This window comes from Lates calcarifer, linkage group LG2 (assembly GCF_001640805.2).
Source record: "Lates calcarifer isolate ASB-BC8 linkage group LG2, TLL_Latcal_v3, whole genome shotgun sequence".
In the NCBI taxonomy this organism is placed as follows: Eukaryota; Metazoa; Chordata; class Actinopteri; family Centropomidae; genus Lates; species Lates calcarifer.
Window position 1 is genome coordinate 4,674,654 of NC_066834.1, and position 16,495 is coordinate 4,691,148.

The 16,495-nt window shown below is 41.6% G+C and overlaps 1 protein-coding gene across 1 annotated transcript in view; it reads left to right on the top strand.

The window, feature by feature from the left end:
* Positions 1-1,051: 1,051 nt before the first annotated feature.
* rasa3 (RAS p21 protein activator 3) overlaps positions 1,052-16,495 on the top strand; it is a 40,367-nt gene continuing 24,923 nt past the window's right edge. Inside the window, exons 1-2 of the mRNA XM_018683817.2 lie at positions 1,052-1,851; positions 15,476-15,593. Coding sequence (XP_018539333.1) covers positions 1,797-1,851; positions 15,476-15,593 — 173 coding nt within the window. The 5' untranslated portion in view covers positions 1,052-1,796. The remainder of the gene's footprint in view (positions 1,852-15,475; positions 15,594-16,495) is intronic.

Genomic DNA, 16,495 nt, shown 5'->3' on the forward strand with positions numbered 1-16,495 from the left:
TTTGCACATTTGAGGTAACCTCTTGAAAATAGTTAACAGATGCAATCAACTTAAAGTAAGTTAACTTACTTTATATCTGTGTGTGTTTAGGGCTGAAATTTAGGTTGTTAGAAACACACACAACACATAGTTTAACAAATTGATAAACACTTGATAATGGCAGGTTGATATTTACATTTAAGCAGTTTTTTCTTTGTGTAAAAGGCCAACAGACAAATGTTAAGGCATATTATTGGACACCACTTCCTGAGTTTGCATCTGCAGCCGGTTTGATTGAGGAAACAATCAAGGGGGATCCAGTGGAGTGAGGCCCATTCTGCTGTATGTGGGGCCCACATACAGGGGGTAACACACACACTCACTGAACAGCCACAGATGATCCATTGAATCTCAGGGAGGGTGGGGGGTACAAATAAATACTGATGCACAGGAGTATGGTGACCTAGCTTCGCCAGTGCCTACACTTTTTTTTTTTTTTTTTTTTTTTTTTATCATTTAACATTATGAACTAGTTCTTGTTCTTGCCAGTGCTGCCAGCCAAAATATGAGGGGTGATTCATGCCAAGGAGAGGGAGGACCTCTGTAGCTATGTATGAGGGGTGATTAATGCCAACCATGAGCATGAAGAGTAGAAGCAGAATCATTCACAACACTATTGCTGCCATTTTAAGGGGATTTGGTCTATCATACATTTCACCGTGACTGTAGTGGATGCTACTTGACCCATGGTGTTTTGATGTATTGGAAGCTACTGCCACACTACAAATTCACAAGCATATTGCTTTAGCTGTTTAGGTGAGGAGATTCACTTTTATTTAATATCAAGTTGAACATATCCCATATTTATAAATGCTGTGGTTCTTTGATACTTGACATGACATCCTGACCTGAAAGACTACTTTCATGAGAAACAGGTATACCTGCTGTAATTCTCATCTACACAGTTGTGATGGTGGTATTAAACAAAAGAGAAGTATAAAGCATTTTGTCACTGATTGATTGTTTTTCCATTATAAATGGCTCTGGATAATCATTTACAGCATTACCACAAGGAAACAAAGAAAAACAGGTTTCTTGTTGATAAAATACACCTTAAAACCTAAACTATGACACAGCTTCTGTTTTGCATTTGCACGGCAGCAACTCATGAGAAACTTGTGCAGCTCTTGTTCATATTCTAGACAATATTATGTCCAGATAATACTTGTTTTTATGTAGTTTTCCCCAGTGTTCTTATTGGTTTGTTAAAATCAAACTGGGTAACAATTTTGTTGAACAAGCTAAGATGCAGGACAAGACATGGGTTCATATATGTGAGTCAGATAAGAAGGAGGCTTTACGGGTGTGTTGCTGTGTTGTGTTATATAATCAATGTAATTTCGCCCTTATGATTTAACTTAACTAAAATTATCATTATTATCATACAATTAGATTAAGTCAGCCTCTCGTTCAGAGAGTGGGCGGGACTTTAGTCCAGTTTCCTCAATGACACCACTTTCTCTCCTCCCTCGCTGCCTGGCACGGATCACCCTCCATACTCTTGTGTGGGCGGTGTTGTGTGGAGCCACACCTCCGCCGCTGCTGCTGCTGCTGCTGCTGCGGGACTGAAGCCGAAGCCGCTCGCTTGTTCTCAACCAGCCAGCAGCGGCAGTGGTCGGACCGGAGTATGATCGCTGTCCGGAGCGCATAGATGTGCAAAACCCCTGGAATATCCGTGCGCTGGAGAGGCCAGAACAGACCACCGTGGAGGACTGTCTTTATTTAGTCGACTAAAGGGAAAGAGCCACGGTGAAAGCATGGCGGTAGAAGAGGAAGGTCTCCGGGTTTTCCAGAGCGTTAAAATAAAAATAGGTAAGAAGAAAAATTCCCTACCCCCAGTCTGAGCGCCTCAATGGATGGCTCCATATTAACGGGCCAAGGCAGGCAGGCAGTGAGGGGCTGGAGTCTGGAGGGACCCAGATCTGTCTTGTTCTGCCTGTTATTGTAATTCAAATCACACGCTTGCCTCTAGGGCACAGACTGTAAACCGCAAACTGTAAAACTGAAAACGTAAAGGAGAGGGGAAAAAAACCGAGAGCCTTGTGTGAAATTATGGGAAATAGACAGCTGGCGTTGGGATCCAAATCATGTGTGATTGAGGTTTACATATGGAGACTTGAATGGATCTGAGCAGGCTGGCTGATGTTTAGTAGACTGTGCGACATAAAGGCTGCGATATACACAGATGTGTTTTTCTGTACACTTCAGATCAAATAAACCTTCATTACACCTTCGCTGCAGCCACCCATTCATGTTAGTGCACCCCCTTCTCTCTCGGTCCCCCCTCCTCCTCCGAACAGCTTTATGCTTGACTGTCTAGCTATTGATTGTTAGCCCAGATTTCTATATTTAGATATCTAGCTGGTCTCCAGTGGGTACCCCTGGTTAGTAGGAGACATGTGGTGCATGCATATCTTGTGAATGGAACCATGACGAGGCTGAGAACAGTTTGTAATGTAGGCTTTAGTGAAGAGGTGTTTTTTTTCCAGTGCAATTCAGAAATTATTATGCCTGTACAAGAAATGAATTCCCCTCAACATGAGTAAGTGTTGTAGTTACATAATGGTAAGTGTATATTACTGTACATAACCACATGTATCTCATGGATTTCCATAGATAGTGATAATAATGATATCAGTATGGGAAAGGTAATAATCATGTGACATAGGAAATAAAAATAAGGTCTTACTTTAAAGTTACACAGACACTCTAACCATATGTAATATCTAATAACTAATGATTGTTTTCATTATTGATTACACATTTCAGTTAAACAGTCGCAAAGCCACATTTTTAAAAACAATTCTAGTGATTTAAAATCAACAAAAGCTGTGAGTCTTCACACTACAGAAGCTGCAGTCAGAGAATTTGCTTGGAAAGACACTTAAACGTTGAATTGATTATCTGTTATATATGAATATTTTTCTGTCAGTCAGCTAATCTATTAGTCAACTAACCACAGTGTTTATTTTGTTTAAGATGCTGCTGTCTGACCTGTTTGACAACATGTTTTTTGCCTTTTTAATATGAAAACATTCAAAGCAAATGGGCATTTCCTCTGTGTGCTCAAAACTTTTATCTTGGGTCACTATGGGACATGTGGGGCGGTCCCCTTTCTTTTTCACTGACATCTGGCACCCAATTCATCCTGGCTGTGCTGTCCGGTTTGTTTTGACTCCAAACATGCGACAGAAGGGATGAGCAGAGGAAAAAAAAAAGACAACAAACAAGCTGTGGATCTGTGTGGTGATGCCAACCAGCATTAGACAGCAACACTCTAGTAGCACCCTTCTTTTTGCCTCAATCGAGCTGCTATACAAAGTTAGGCTGTGTTGTTAAGCTCCTTACCTGCTGTTAAAATTGGCTGCAGAGTCCCTGGAAAACAGCTGGAGAGAGAACCACCCTGAGTTGAGTTAATCAAATCGTCCAGCCCCAGTGAGGTAATTCGCTCAGACCTGTAACTCCAGGGAGAGATGTAATATTTAAATCACAAAGGCCTCATTAGATTGCTGCACTTTCTGAATGAATGTTCAGTCATGCAGCAGCACTGAGTTCCTGTGAATGAAAACTAAAAGACTGGAGGACATCTTTCTGTCGCAAACGTCTTTCCTAGAAACAGACCTGCTTGAAATGGTAGCAAGTACTTATGTACCCTGTGAAGTATTATACACTACTACATTGTATATTACTGATTTAATACTATTGTACTAATCTTCAAGTAGCATTTAAGTGTAAATAGCTTTTTTCAGCCTCTCAAATTTGAGGATTTTCATCAGGGTTTTTGTTTTATATTATTGTGGTGGAATATCTTTGACTGTTGGGTGGACAAAACAAAACACCCGAAGATGTGACCCTGGACTCTGGGAAACCAAGACAGACATTTTTCACTACTAAAAGATGAACAGATTAATAAATTATTATGTGGCTGTTGTTACTAATAACTTACAGCTGCTAAATAAATGTAGTGTGGGAGTTAAATATAAAATATTTGCCTCTAAAAGATAGTGGAGCAGACGCCATTGAAGTGGAAATACTCAAGTAAAGTACAAGTACCTGAAATTTGTACAATGCATGAGTAAATGTACTTTCCTACATTCCTCCACTGGCAAAATGCCACAATGTTATCATGAAAATCAGTTTACAAGCTCTCTCAGATTGTTGTGACTTGTTATTTACAGTTTACTGATGTTCATGAAGAACCTCTCTGTTGTCGTCACTTACGAGCCCAGACTCTGGGTTTCCTCAGTCCTTGTTCTTGTGTAATGTCACACAATGACGACAGCCGAGTTTACACTGTGTAGTTACCTAGCAGCAGAACAGCCGGCTCGCTGTCAGTCTGATCCCCATGGTGCTCTGCTCCCAGTAATTTCTATGTAACCCTTGCATCACATTGTTTTCATGAAAGTCTTGTCCTTTGGCATGAGGCTGCGGTTGGCCCATGACTCAGAGCTGAAAATTTGTCACATATTTGTAGCTGAGAGCGAGAGAGCGAGAAGTTATTATTGTTATGCTCTGCCAGGTGATGACTCCTCTCCATTTCCTGGAGGAACACATGAATTTCGGAAACCGAACAGGGCTACTGGGCCTGAGTCCGTACTGTCTGGGGAACACAGGAAACAGGAAACTACCCCCAATTCACTTCCTGATTGGCTGGAATAGACTACAAAAGAATTGTGTTTTTTCCTGCATGGCAACAAGCTAACACAAAGCAGATGTAGTGAGACACAGAGTGAGGGACAGAGGTGGTGTCTAACATACAGGAGCAGGCTGGGCTTCGTCTGTCAGCGCTCAGAGAGACGGGACTTCTCAGTGGCACAGCTGGAGTCGCACTAATTAACAACAACATATGTGCATTCGACCTCTCTGTCACTGCTAGAGACTTTAATCTGGAAAGATCAGTGCTCTGGTAAACACATCAGAATATTTACTGAAAACTCCTTCGAAGAAATGCATCATAATAAATCTTTAACATCTTGAACCCCAATGCCACTAAGACAGTGATTCAGACACTCATTCTGTGCAGCCAAGCTCTGCTCAGACTTAAAGTTACGCTGCAGAGTTTTTGACCACCAGCAGCACTGTGGAGCAGTGTTTTTATTACTGCAGTGCACGTCACATTATTTCACATTTCAGGCTACTCTGCCGATTTAGAGCCCTGACAAAGGCAGTGAAGAAGAATACCTCAAAGTAGCCAACATGGATGTAAACCATACATGATTTAAGATATTTTAAAAATCAGTTTTCTAAATGTTTTGTAAGGATTGAAATGGATTCAAGATGTTTGTTGCACCTCAAGGATACACATGGGTTTTGTTTGTTTACAAGAAAACTCCACAGGACACATTTATTCTTAGATTTAAAATTTTTAAAGAGCAGACAGTTTCCAAAGATACCCACAAAACATCTGTAATGTTGTTACAGCCATAAAAACATAGAGCTGGTAGTCTTGTACATTATATACTGTAGGTTAAATTAATAGTTGGAAGAAGCTGATACATAATATATAGAATACGATACTGTCATGGAATAAAATATTTTTTTCATCCTTAAACCAACAAATACTCATTCTTAGCCACCTTTTAAGTTGATTTGGCAAACATGTTACATCCAACAGATCTGTAATATCATTAACATTTATTTGGATTTGTGTGTCTGACTGCCTGGTGAATGCAAATCCAATATTCCCTCTCTTTTCACTGTGTTTTGGCATCCACATCCATGTCTTTAGCTACTAAATGCTAAAATGCTAATAACACCAGCTGGTCAGTACATCATCTGTGCTGGGTCGTTCGTGTGCTGTGGGTTATTAGAGTTTTTCTAGAGAGTGAACCAGAACAGTTAAACTGTGGGCAGAGACCCCAAAACAGTTTAGCTTAAAGCTGCTAAAAGCTCCCTAGAGCCGAAGGGGAACTGCAGAGCTGGGTGATAATTCTCTGTAGGTTTGCCGCTGTGTATGATCGGCCCATTTCACATGTCATGTAGTCATTTTGATCCTTTGTTAATGTAAAAATATTACACTGCAGCAGCTTTAAAGCTGCTAATGGGAACATAAAATGAATGCAGTAAATTCTTCTTGTTGGTGCATTTGCAAACAGTAAGACTTGGCTGCAGTGCTATTGTCTGAGTACATTTACAATTTGCTGTTAAATCCCAAGTGAAAAGAGTTTCCAGAGTTCCGTCTGTGCCTCGTACCAGGTGATGTGGCCCAGGATAAGTTGTTGGATTGGCCTGAGAATAGATCTCCACTAAACATGGCACCACCTGGCATCAGTTCTCCTCATAAGCCACTCGATCTGCGCTGCTAAGGCTTTATAGTGTTGGATCAGCACCATGCTGTAACAATACAAGCGTAATTTTGGACCTAGTGGAAGTGGTGTTCAATGCTGAGTGGACCACAGTGAAAGAAACACTAGATTACATATTGTGTAGAGGAGGTATAAAGTGTTGGGGGTCCAGGAAAGGAGTGGGCGGTTGAATGACTTAGGCCTGGGAGGGAAAAGTTGGTTTGTAGTGACGAGTCCCTCCACCCCCTCCTCCTCCTTCCCTTGACAGCTGGCCAACAGAGGTTCCCAAACTTCCTCCTGTCCAGACTGAATAGGAGACATGGAGTGACGGGGAGAGGGAGGGGAGGAATGTTTTAGAAACGCTTCATCTGTGTGGAGGACTCCCGCTCTTATTTAGGTGAAGGGTTCAGGTTCCATTTCGTTTGTTAAGAAGAAAAACAAGCTTCATATGAGGCTATGATTACATTGATTATGTTCGTAAGAAGCTGTGTGTAAGGGAAGTAGTTTGCATACCACCCCTTATGTGTATATACAGGCTTTTTATATACGGTACATATATTTTTATATATTTGTCCTAGAAGGCCAGCTCTCTGGGAAGCAGTTTGCTGTAAACATGTGTGTTGACTGTTTCGACGCAGAGTGTGTTTCGGTCCAGGCAGCTTTAGGCTGGTGGAATAATCCGGGTTGGGTACAGCGACTCTTCCTGCGCTCAGCAATGTGCCCTCCATGGGAGCACAGTACTAGGAATAGTGGAGAAGTATCGCCGTGGGCCCAGCATGCACGGTCAGCTGGGGTAAACAAAGGGCTTGAGAGCTCACCCAGAGGGCCACTCCTTCAGGATGTCCTTCAGATGCCCCACGGGGAGAAGTCGACTTGATTCCCTCCCTGGGATGACCTCTACCTGCTGACAATGACATATGCATGGAAAGTATCAAATTTTTCATTTTTATGTTGTGAAAAAGCTTCAACAGAAAGTGGTTTAGAGTAGCTAATGGCTCCACACATGCTGATTAAATCAGGTTTTGCAACAGTGTTACTCTACTCTGGCAACACCAGCAATGTCGGCTTGCCACATTACACAGGGACTTACACCCAGCTTGCTCTCCCTTTCCTGTGCTTGCAAAAGATATCATATCTTCTCACCACTGTGTATGCCGAGCCTGCTTGTGAGTGTTGTGTGTCTGCAGCAGAGAAGAGGGAGAGTTGACCTTATTTTTTACATCTGTGATTGTTTTTTTCTAAAAGTCAAAGAGTGTTCTGAGAATTATGTAAATCAATGAAAAAAAAAAAAGCTGGAGGGAACGTTGAGGTTAAACTGTCCTGACCAGGACCAACAGGCCAGAGAAAGCTGTGAAACCAGCTCTGTCCACGCAGCCGCTCCTTCAACTTCTAACCACCCTCCACCGTGACACCACCCTAATTTGAAATGAATGACCGCACCAGGTTTTTGAGCCTGGTTTCTAACATGTGAGCAGATCATGAAGCTGATTGTACCTGCACAGTGTAACCTCGCTGCATGCGCCTGTGTGTATATTTGTGATTGTGTATTTTAGTTTTACTCAAGTTTTCCATTGAGACTAACAAATCTGTGTGAACATTAGCTCCGGGCTGCACTAGACAGAGAGTGAGTTTGATCAGTAACTGAACACTGGTTTATCACAGAGGCTGTGGTGTGTGCAGCAGAGCCAGTCTTTAACTGTAAACTCCCCTCCTTTTTTTCCACGCTGTTCTTCCTCATTCTGCACCAGCAACTGTTGTGGTCTGTGTGGGGTTATTATTCCTGGGGGATAATTTTGTACAAGCAGCACTGCATTTAAAAATGTCAGGTTGGTACAGTCAGAAGTCAGATACTGCTGCTGCGACCAGCTGATAAACCAAAACAGCTGTTAAACGTGAGAAGTATCGACACTGACACAGACACAGACAGTGTGTTGATTATTAATTCCTGACATGTTCATGTGAGGAGTGTCCTTTGTGTTGCGTTTGATAATTTCTTCAGTGTTTTAAGTAGCGCTATTTTAAATTCAAATTGAGGGGGATGTTTCGAAATGATGCACACATGATTTGAATGTTATGGTTTAGCCATAAAAATATAGTGTCCTAGGCTTGAATGTGTGGCTCAGTATCTGACATAAATGGCACAAAGCAGGTTCAGTGGTTCAGCGTATGCTGTGTGTGTGATATACGCCATGTTAAACAGAGTGGGATCTTTTTTATCTGACCTTTTAGCCATTTACAGTGATACTCCACCCAAACTCTGCTGTGTCTTTAGTTGTTTTTGGCAAAACTGTGATTGTTAGGAACATAACTGTGGACAGTGGAAAAGTAGATTAAGCTGCAGTAGTGATTCTATTCAAATTTTCATTATAGAACTAATTATTTGGGGATTTTGGGGAGCTTATTATCAACTTTTAAAGGGGCACTCCAACAGTTTTACACATAAAGATCAGTTTACTTATGGGGAGTTAGAGTTAAGAGAACTGGATACGAGATGGTATCCCATTCAGTCCAATGAAAGTTGTTTACTGTTGTTTTCAGGCAGGATTCTGCAGTTTTGGGCTCACATATAGCATTAACATTAGCATTGAGACTGAAAATAACCCTGTGTTTATCCAGAGGGGGCTGCCTTAGCAGGGGCATGTGGTTTGGTACCAATAAGACGTTAAATACAATCCAGAAAGTGCAGTTTGAGTAACAGATCAACGCGTTTAAAGGTCTATAAGACGCTGTGACACTGTGCAAGAGACAGCATTCACTGTTTATTGTTTTGTTTTGTATTTGTCTGAAAGAACGGGCCTTGTTTTTGGTCATGTGACCTGCAATTCTGATGGCAGCTATTATGGCCAAACTGGGAAGTGTAGGATCCAGGGCCCGTAAGAAGGACTAAAAGTCAGGATATCTCACTGTCTCATTGCTGTGCTGATTTTGTCCAACCTTGTTTTAAACTGTCTTTCACAAGTGAAAGTGCAGGAGAAACCCTCTTCTACCCGACGAGATCAGAACACTGTTGTTGCTGTCTGTGTCTTTTGACAATTAAAGAGTAAATTAGTAATCAGATTATTACAATTATTTTGCCCTAGTTTCAGAGATAAAGCAACATTTTACTGTGGGATCTGAGGCCTGTGTGTGTGTGTTTGTTAGTGTGCACACGTGGGTGTAATGTTTTTATGTTTAGTCATTTTCAGAGAAGCACTGATGACCTACAGTTTTGTTTCAGTTCTTGTTTTGACTCTCTACTTCAAAGCATCAGAAATTGAGCATGAACAGTGGGATAATATATTGTGCTTTACAAGTTTCACTCTTCCTTTCCTTTCTCACGGTGTCTCTTTTTGACCCACACACACACACACACACACGCTGACATACACTCTCAGGGGCAACTGGGTTGTTCGCTGCTTTTAAACTACATCTTGGATCCAGTCGAAATTCCATTCTCCTCATCTCATTTCCTGTTGTAGCTTTCTCCAAAGCTAACCGCTCTCCAGTTTTCTATCTGGCTCTCTCTTTCTCTCTCTCTCTCTCTCTCTCTCTCTCTCTCTCTCTCTCTCTCTCTGCAGTCTTCCTCCTCTCTTGCCCCTGATTGAGTACACTGCCTGTAATTCTTCCTCTCCTTAAAGCCTCTGTTTCACAGGCCTGCTAGTGCGGCATATAGCCACTGAAAGCCTTCACGCCCGTATATCCTTGAAATGGGTTGGTGTCAGGGAAGATTACGAGCCGAGCTGTGACTGTTCATACAAGCGTGGCCGACTGAAACTGGAGGAAGGGGAACAAAGCTACACGTTCACCACGTCCATTACGTTGTCTCAATCACTTGTGCTTCCTCATTTCTGCCGTTCTCACCTCCCTTTCTTCACTTTCTTCTGCAGAAATGAGGCGTTTTTTTTTTACTCATGTGTCGATATGCTGCTGTTCACTCTCGCCCTCTTTGGGGTGCCCCTGTCATCGTTATTTCTCTGCAATTCTGCTCACCGCCCCCGTGTATTTCTTGCGTGCACACCACCCCAGCACTCACACACACGTGCTTGGAGTGTCTTTGCACTGCGTTGTTTTGCTCAGATACTAGGGCAAGATATTCTCCAAGGGCAGCTGCAGTGATGCTTGATGAAAAGAGAAAGCTGCTGCTTTTGCTGTTGTTTTCTATTTTCTGCTTGTTTTGAATATTTAGGGGAGAAATCGCACCCCCTCTGGAGAAAGTAAAATAATAGAGGAAAGCGAAATCAGGTTAAAGCTAATTTTGAAAGGGAAAACGAAAGCGACTTTGCAAGATGAGCACTGCTGTATGATGAAAAAGAAGATGAAAAAAAGACAAAAAGGAGAAGATAAAACAGCAACTCGTGGGCCAGGATAAAAGGAGAGTGAGAGAGAATGAAAACCAGGCTGAGACAGAGGATTACACTCTCTGGTTTTATAATAAAGTCTTTAAAGTGTTGAATGGCAGGTTACTGGAGAGGCTTATCCTCTCTGTCAGACATAAACACACAAATATGCAAAGCTGAAGCTTGTACGCTCCACCATCGCTGTTGTTGTAAACTTCCCTTAGACTGACAAACTCTCCTGTGGCTGCCTCTTATCAACTCATCCAGAAATATAAGACAACTGTCCAGCACTTCCTTCTCCCCTAAACAGGAAGCTGCAAGATGTCGCCCCTGTTTCTGTAACTGTGGTGATGACTGGGCCGATGCTTGAGGGATGTCACTTGTGGTTTTACGTCTTTTTGCCCAGTAACTACAGATTGTATATTTTGAATATTGCTGATGTCCATTTTCTAAGCATTTGAGCCTGATAAAATGCTTGATAATGATATGACAGATATGGTTTCCTGAAGGCAAACCACCTGTTTCAGTTGGTTTCAGTAATAACATACAGAAACTTCACATTTCATCATAGTGAAATGGTGGTTTGGTAATAAAGGTATTGTGACAAAGATGTGATACTGAGTGTGATAGTTCACAGATGAAAAATAAACTTCTCACCACGAGTACTGTGGTGAATGTCTCAGGGTTTTACAGCTCACTGTGTATATGTCAGTTGGTTTGTAAATCTCAGACGTTGAAGCTTCAAATCTGAAAACTTTTCATCTGAAGTTCTGCACATGAACTAAAAAAAAGAAAGAAAGAAATTTGAGGACAAGTAGATGTTCACTGTGATGGATTACCTACAGTATCAACTAGCAGGTTTCAAGTCCCTGCAGGTTGATTTTCATGCTGTTTTAGCATGAATTGAAACCTCTGCCTGCTGGAAAAATGAACCCAGAAAATGCACCCATCAATCTAATAAGGTTTAGAAAATAAAATACACTATCTGGAGGAAAATATGCGCTAACACAAGGAAGAGTCCTTGGAGTATGAACATACACTTCTTGAGAATTTTGTGGTCATTTCCTTTTTTGTAGATGTTTTCCTCTCTCCAGTAGCTCTCATTCTGGCACAGAGACGTGTTTTATGTTACTAGTTGAGTCAGTAAACACACACACACACACAGAGCTGAGAAAGCCGAGGTAATCCCATGGTGTTTTGGTTACTAGGATGACCTGGATGGCGCAATCCAATCAAGGGACCTCACAGGTCATGAATGAGAGCGGGAGGTAAACAGAGATTGGAGGGAACTCAGGAGCGTGGGGTGAATGAGGAGGATTAAAGTCAGGGAGATAAAATAAATGTTGGAGAATAAATGAGAGAGAAGTGGAGAGAGGAGGGAGGTCTAATAACAGAGGGAAGTAAAGAGATAAAGACAGAGATAAGAGAGACTTACATCATCGCTCTGCTCTCACACAAACACAGACAGAGTCTGTGAAAACAAACTGAGGAAAGTGGCGTGTGCGGCATGCATTACAGGTCAGGTGTCTTTTTAATTCGTGAATGAATGTTGGTATTATGAATTGTTGTGTAATGATCCACATAGTGTGTGAATCAGCCTCCAGAGGAGCAGTCATAACACTGTGTTCTATTACAAACCCCACAGAGGGAACTTAATCACCTCTGTTTGTCTCAGTGTGGTTTTATATTTGTCCTCTGTGTAGCATTATGGAGCACAGGTAGAGATACCTGATAGCTCCTCTTTAGTACCAGGCATTTCTCTGATTGCAGCTTTAAATAATGTATTTTAAAGACTTTCTAGTAACAACAGCACATTGTGCGGAAGAGCAGAGTAAAGGATACGTCTGGCATTTTGAGTTCCCTATTGTCAACAAATCCCATTGAAAGACCAACCATGTTTTAATCTGTAGCTTTATCAGAAGAGTTGCTGGATGGTCAAATAGCTCTGGAAACCCCCTTAATACCATTTCAGTGTCAGTTTAGGGGGCCGCGTCCAACCAATTCTGAAACCGACAATTCAGCGTTTGCACCCACTTCACACTGTGATTTGCCAGATGTGCAGAGGTGAGAAAATAACTTGTTCTCAAACTCTCACCTTTCATTCTTGACACAACAATTTCTGTCACTCAAGTGCAAGACTATGGATGTCTTCCAGGAGGGACTGTTATCCCCTTACTGAAATGATTATCATGTCCACTGCCCCCATTTCTCTATGACAGGCAGCTTTCCGCTCTGCCTTTGAGTGTGAACAACTATAAACACTTTTAATTTCTGACTTGGTTGGACAATATATGAACTAGTTCTGATTGAGCATAACATAACAGTATGCCATCTCTTGTAACTTCCTCAATATGCATTACTTGTGGACTATTTTCAGCTGCGGATTAATACACAGTTAGGGAATCAGTAAGTGTTTATGGTGGGATTTTGGTGTATGTACGATCGACTAAAAACAAACTATAATGCCCATGTTTGTTGTTGTGAGAGAACATGTCTCTGAGTGAAATCTGAATTTTTCCTGATCCGCATTGAGCTCTGTGGCATAGTGGAATAAGCCTGTACCAGGCTTTCACTATAAGGAAAACAACAAGTAGCAACTCACTGCTAGTTTGGGTATTTTCATGGAATTTGTTATCGAAAAGAAAAACACAAGATATCACCAGAGTCATCCTTTACATTGTGACTTTCCAGTGGAGGATTTTTTTTCTCACCCGGTTGGTCTCACGGCTGCCAGTGTGTAAATAACTCTCAGGTTTTATCTTAACAGTGTAATTGCATGTTTGTGAATGCTCCATGGGATGTGATTACTCATCTCCTCCCAGTGATAGCACATGATACATTTTCATTGTTGCGACACCATCTCTTTCTTCAAAAATTTTAAACTGGTTCCCTGCTAAGCTCTTGGGAAATCCTAAACAAAAAGTGGATGGATGTATTGTAGTGTTTCTGATTCATGGAAGTGGAGTGTAAATTAACTGGAAAGTCTAATGGCACTGATATAATGACAGGAAAAATGACTTTCTTAATCTGGAGGTACCTCTCTGTTTTTCTGTTGGTTATCCAGTGTCAAATGTCAAATGTCAAATGTCTCTCCGCTTCCCCCCTCCAGGGTCCAGGGCAGGGAGTGAAACACTGCAGTGTGTATAACAGCAATGTGCTGTGCCATGAAGTAGCTCAAGATTTCTACTGCACTGTACAGCTGAACTGTTTCTTAGTGCAGCAGCAGAAAGTACAGTCCTAAGCAGAGGAGCAACAAATAAGCCACAGCAATAGTTGATTTAAACAGTTACAGTTTTTCTAGAGCAGTGGCTCCCAGAGTTTGTGTTCCAAGATAAATGCAAGGGGTTACAAAATTATTACAGGGAGGAGAAAGAAAAGACTTGTCATAAATTTTGTTTCGTTTTAATGTTTTTTTTTTTTTTTTTTTTGCTCATTTCCTAGTGAAATACTGAACACTTCTCCTCAAGCCTCTAAAAGTCCTTAAAATGAAGGAATAGTAAAAAGTTGATTCATCATTTTGATTTCAGGGGGTTGAAACCAAAATAGCTGTTCCAGAGAATCAGATTTTAAAGAGAAAGTCAGTTTGTGAGCAGCAGCAGCACCCACCCACTGACTCATGCTTTTACTGTGAAGAAGTTACTCACTTTTAAAGCCAGAAATAACAGTGAAAGATTTGCCACAGCTCAGCTCGTCGGCTGCATGGCAGCATCAGATTCCCGTGCAGATAAATGCAGCATTATTGGAGCAAACAATGACAATGCTGGGTTAACACATGTGTAACTATAGACTACAGAGTCCTGTGGGTCCCCGGGGGCAAAGAGGAAGAGAATAAGAAACAGAGCACTGACCAGTGTGGATCCACGGCTTCATAAAGGAGAATATATTGCTCCTGCGGGAATGGAACACCACCTTTGTGGTTTGTGTGTTTTTGTGCAACTGTGTTTGTGTGTTTATGTGTGTGTGTGTGTGTGTATGAGTGTGCCTCGGTGGGTGGTTGGACCACATTCTTGTGAAAGGGAGTGCTATCTGTCACACATGTTTGATGAACAGATTGAGCTTCAGCAGGATTCAGGAAATGTCCTACGCAGATTTTTTCATTCACAGATATGACAGCACACACACACACACACACACACACACACACACACACACACACAGTCTCCATGACTTTAGAGGACATTACATTGACTCATATTAATTTCCTGGAGACTAACCTAAACCACAACTACTACTCACCTAAACCTAACCCTTAAACTAACCTTATTCTAACCTTAAAACATGTCTTCATCTTAATATTCAATGACTTACATTATGGGGACTTGTCTTCCTAATGAGGACAAGTCCCCATAATGTGGCTGTGTAAACAGATTTAGGTCCCCACAACATGAAGAACACCTAGAACACACACAAACAGTCCTTACATGCTGTCTCCAGTGTTGAGACGGCATGTTAGAATTGTTATGTTTGTGTGTGTTTCCGAGAGCATGGCAGTCACCCTGGCGGAGTTAAGCTCATTGTACCCGCTGCTGGATTTGGTGATGTAATGATAATGAAAGTGTGCGCTGAGGAGTGATACACCCCGCTAACTCAGCCCAAGACAACCCCCCACCCCCACCACCCACCCCTCCCCCTCCCTCCGATACATTCAAAGCTAAAACAGGTGTGATCTTACATAATGTTTTTTTATTTGAAAAAAAAAAATTGCCTGCTCTCAGCATTCTTAAATAAGTAATCACTTAAAGCAGTGCGCCTGAATAAACACATTGTTATTGCTTACTACAGCGTTCCTAAATAATAACCGCTCACTCTCTCCTTCCTGCTTTTTTCTTTGTGCAGGAGAAGCAAAAAACATCCCTCCATACCCGGGGCCAAACAGGATGAGGGACTGTTACTGCACTGTCAACCTGGACCAAGAGGAGGTCTTCAGGACCAAGATAGTCGAGAAGTCACTTTGGTACGCTGAGACCCCCTCCCCCCACTCCTTTTTTGTCTTCTCCTTTTTGTTTCTCATCCTTTCAGCACGTAAAACCATGAAAGGCAAACCAAAAGTCAAGCATGATACGACATAAAAATGATTCACCGGGTTAGAGCCTGTGTCATGGTCACAAATGGTTATAAAGAGGCTCGGACCAGCTGGCTGACTGGCCTGGAGCATAACGCCAGGGTTAAAGAATTAAAATGAAATGCCGTAAATCAGAAGAGAAAACAACGCAGTCACTGGGAGCGATAGGCCGTCAGCTTCCCACCTCACTCAAGCGTCTGGTGGCGTCTTAAGCACACGTGGCCGAGCTGTGAGGAGAAAAAATGGACAGTGCAGGAGAGAGAGAAACGGTGGAGCTGAGAGGGAGTGTATCATATCATATAATATTTTATAATATATTATTGAAAAATGTATATTTTACATGCAAAATTCTTATTTAGTATAATTTTGTGTATATACCAGTAACTATAGCTGTTAAATAAATAGAGTGGAATCAAAATTATAAAGTAGCCAGGAGAGTAATTAAGTATAAGTTCATCAAATTGCACTTTGAGTAAAAACTTTGAGTAAATGTACTTAGTTACACCACTGAGGGATTAGATGGAAATGTAAGACAAATTTAAGATTTAACCAAAACATTTTAAAAAAAATCACTTTTTTCATGCAGCAGATCCTGAATATTTTATCACAGCATCACTTAAAGATTATGGATGGCTGAATAGATTGTGATTCCCTTCCAGCCTGCAGCTCTCACCACTGCACAAAACTGAATTACATTTATTCCAGGCTCCTGTATTTGTGGGGTTGTTTATAAATGCAGTCGTGGCTCTGTCTGTCTTTCTGTCCGCTGAGTAACAGAAGAAGTCAGTAATTGT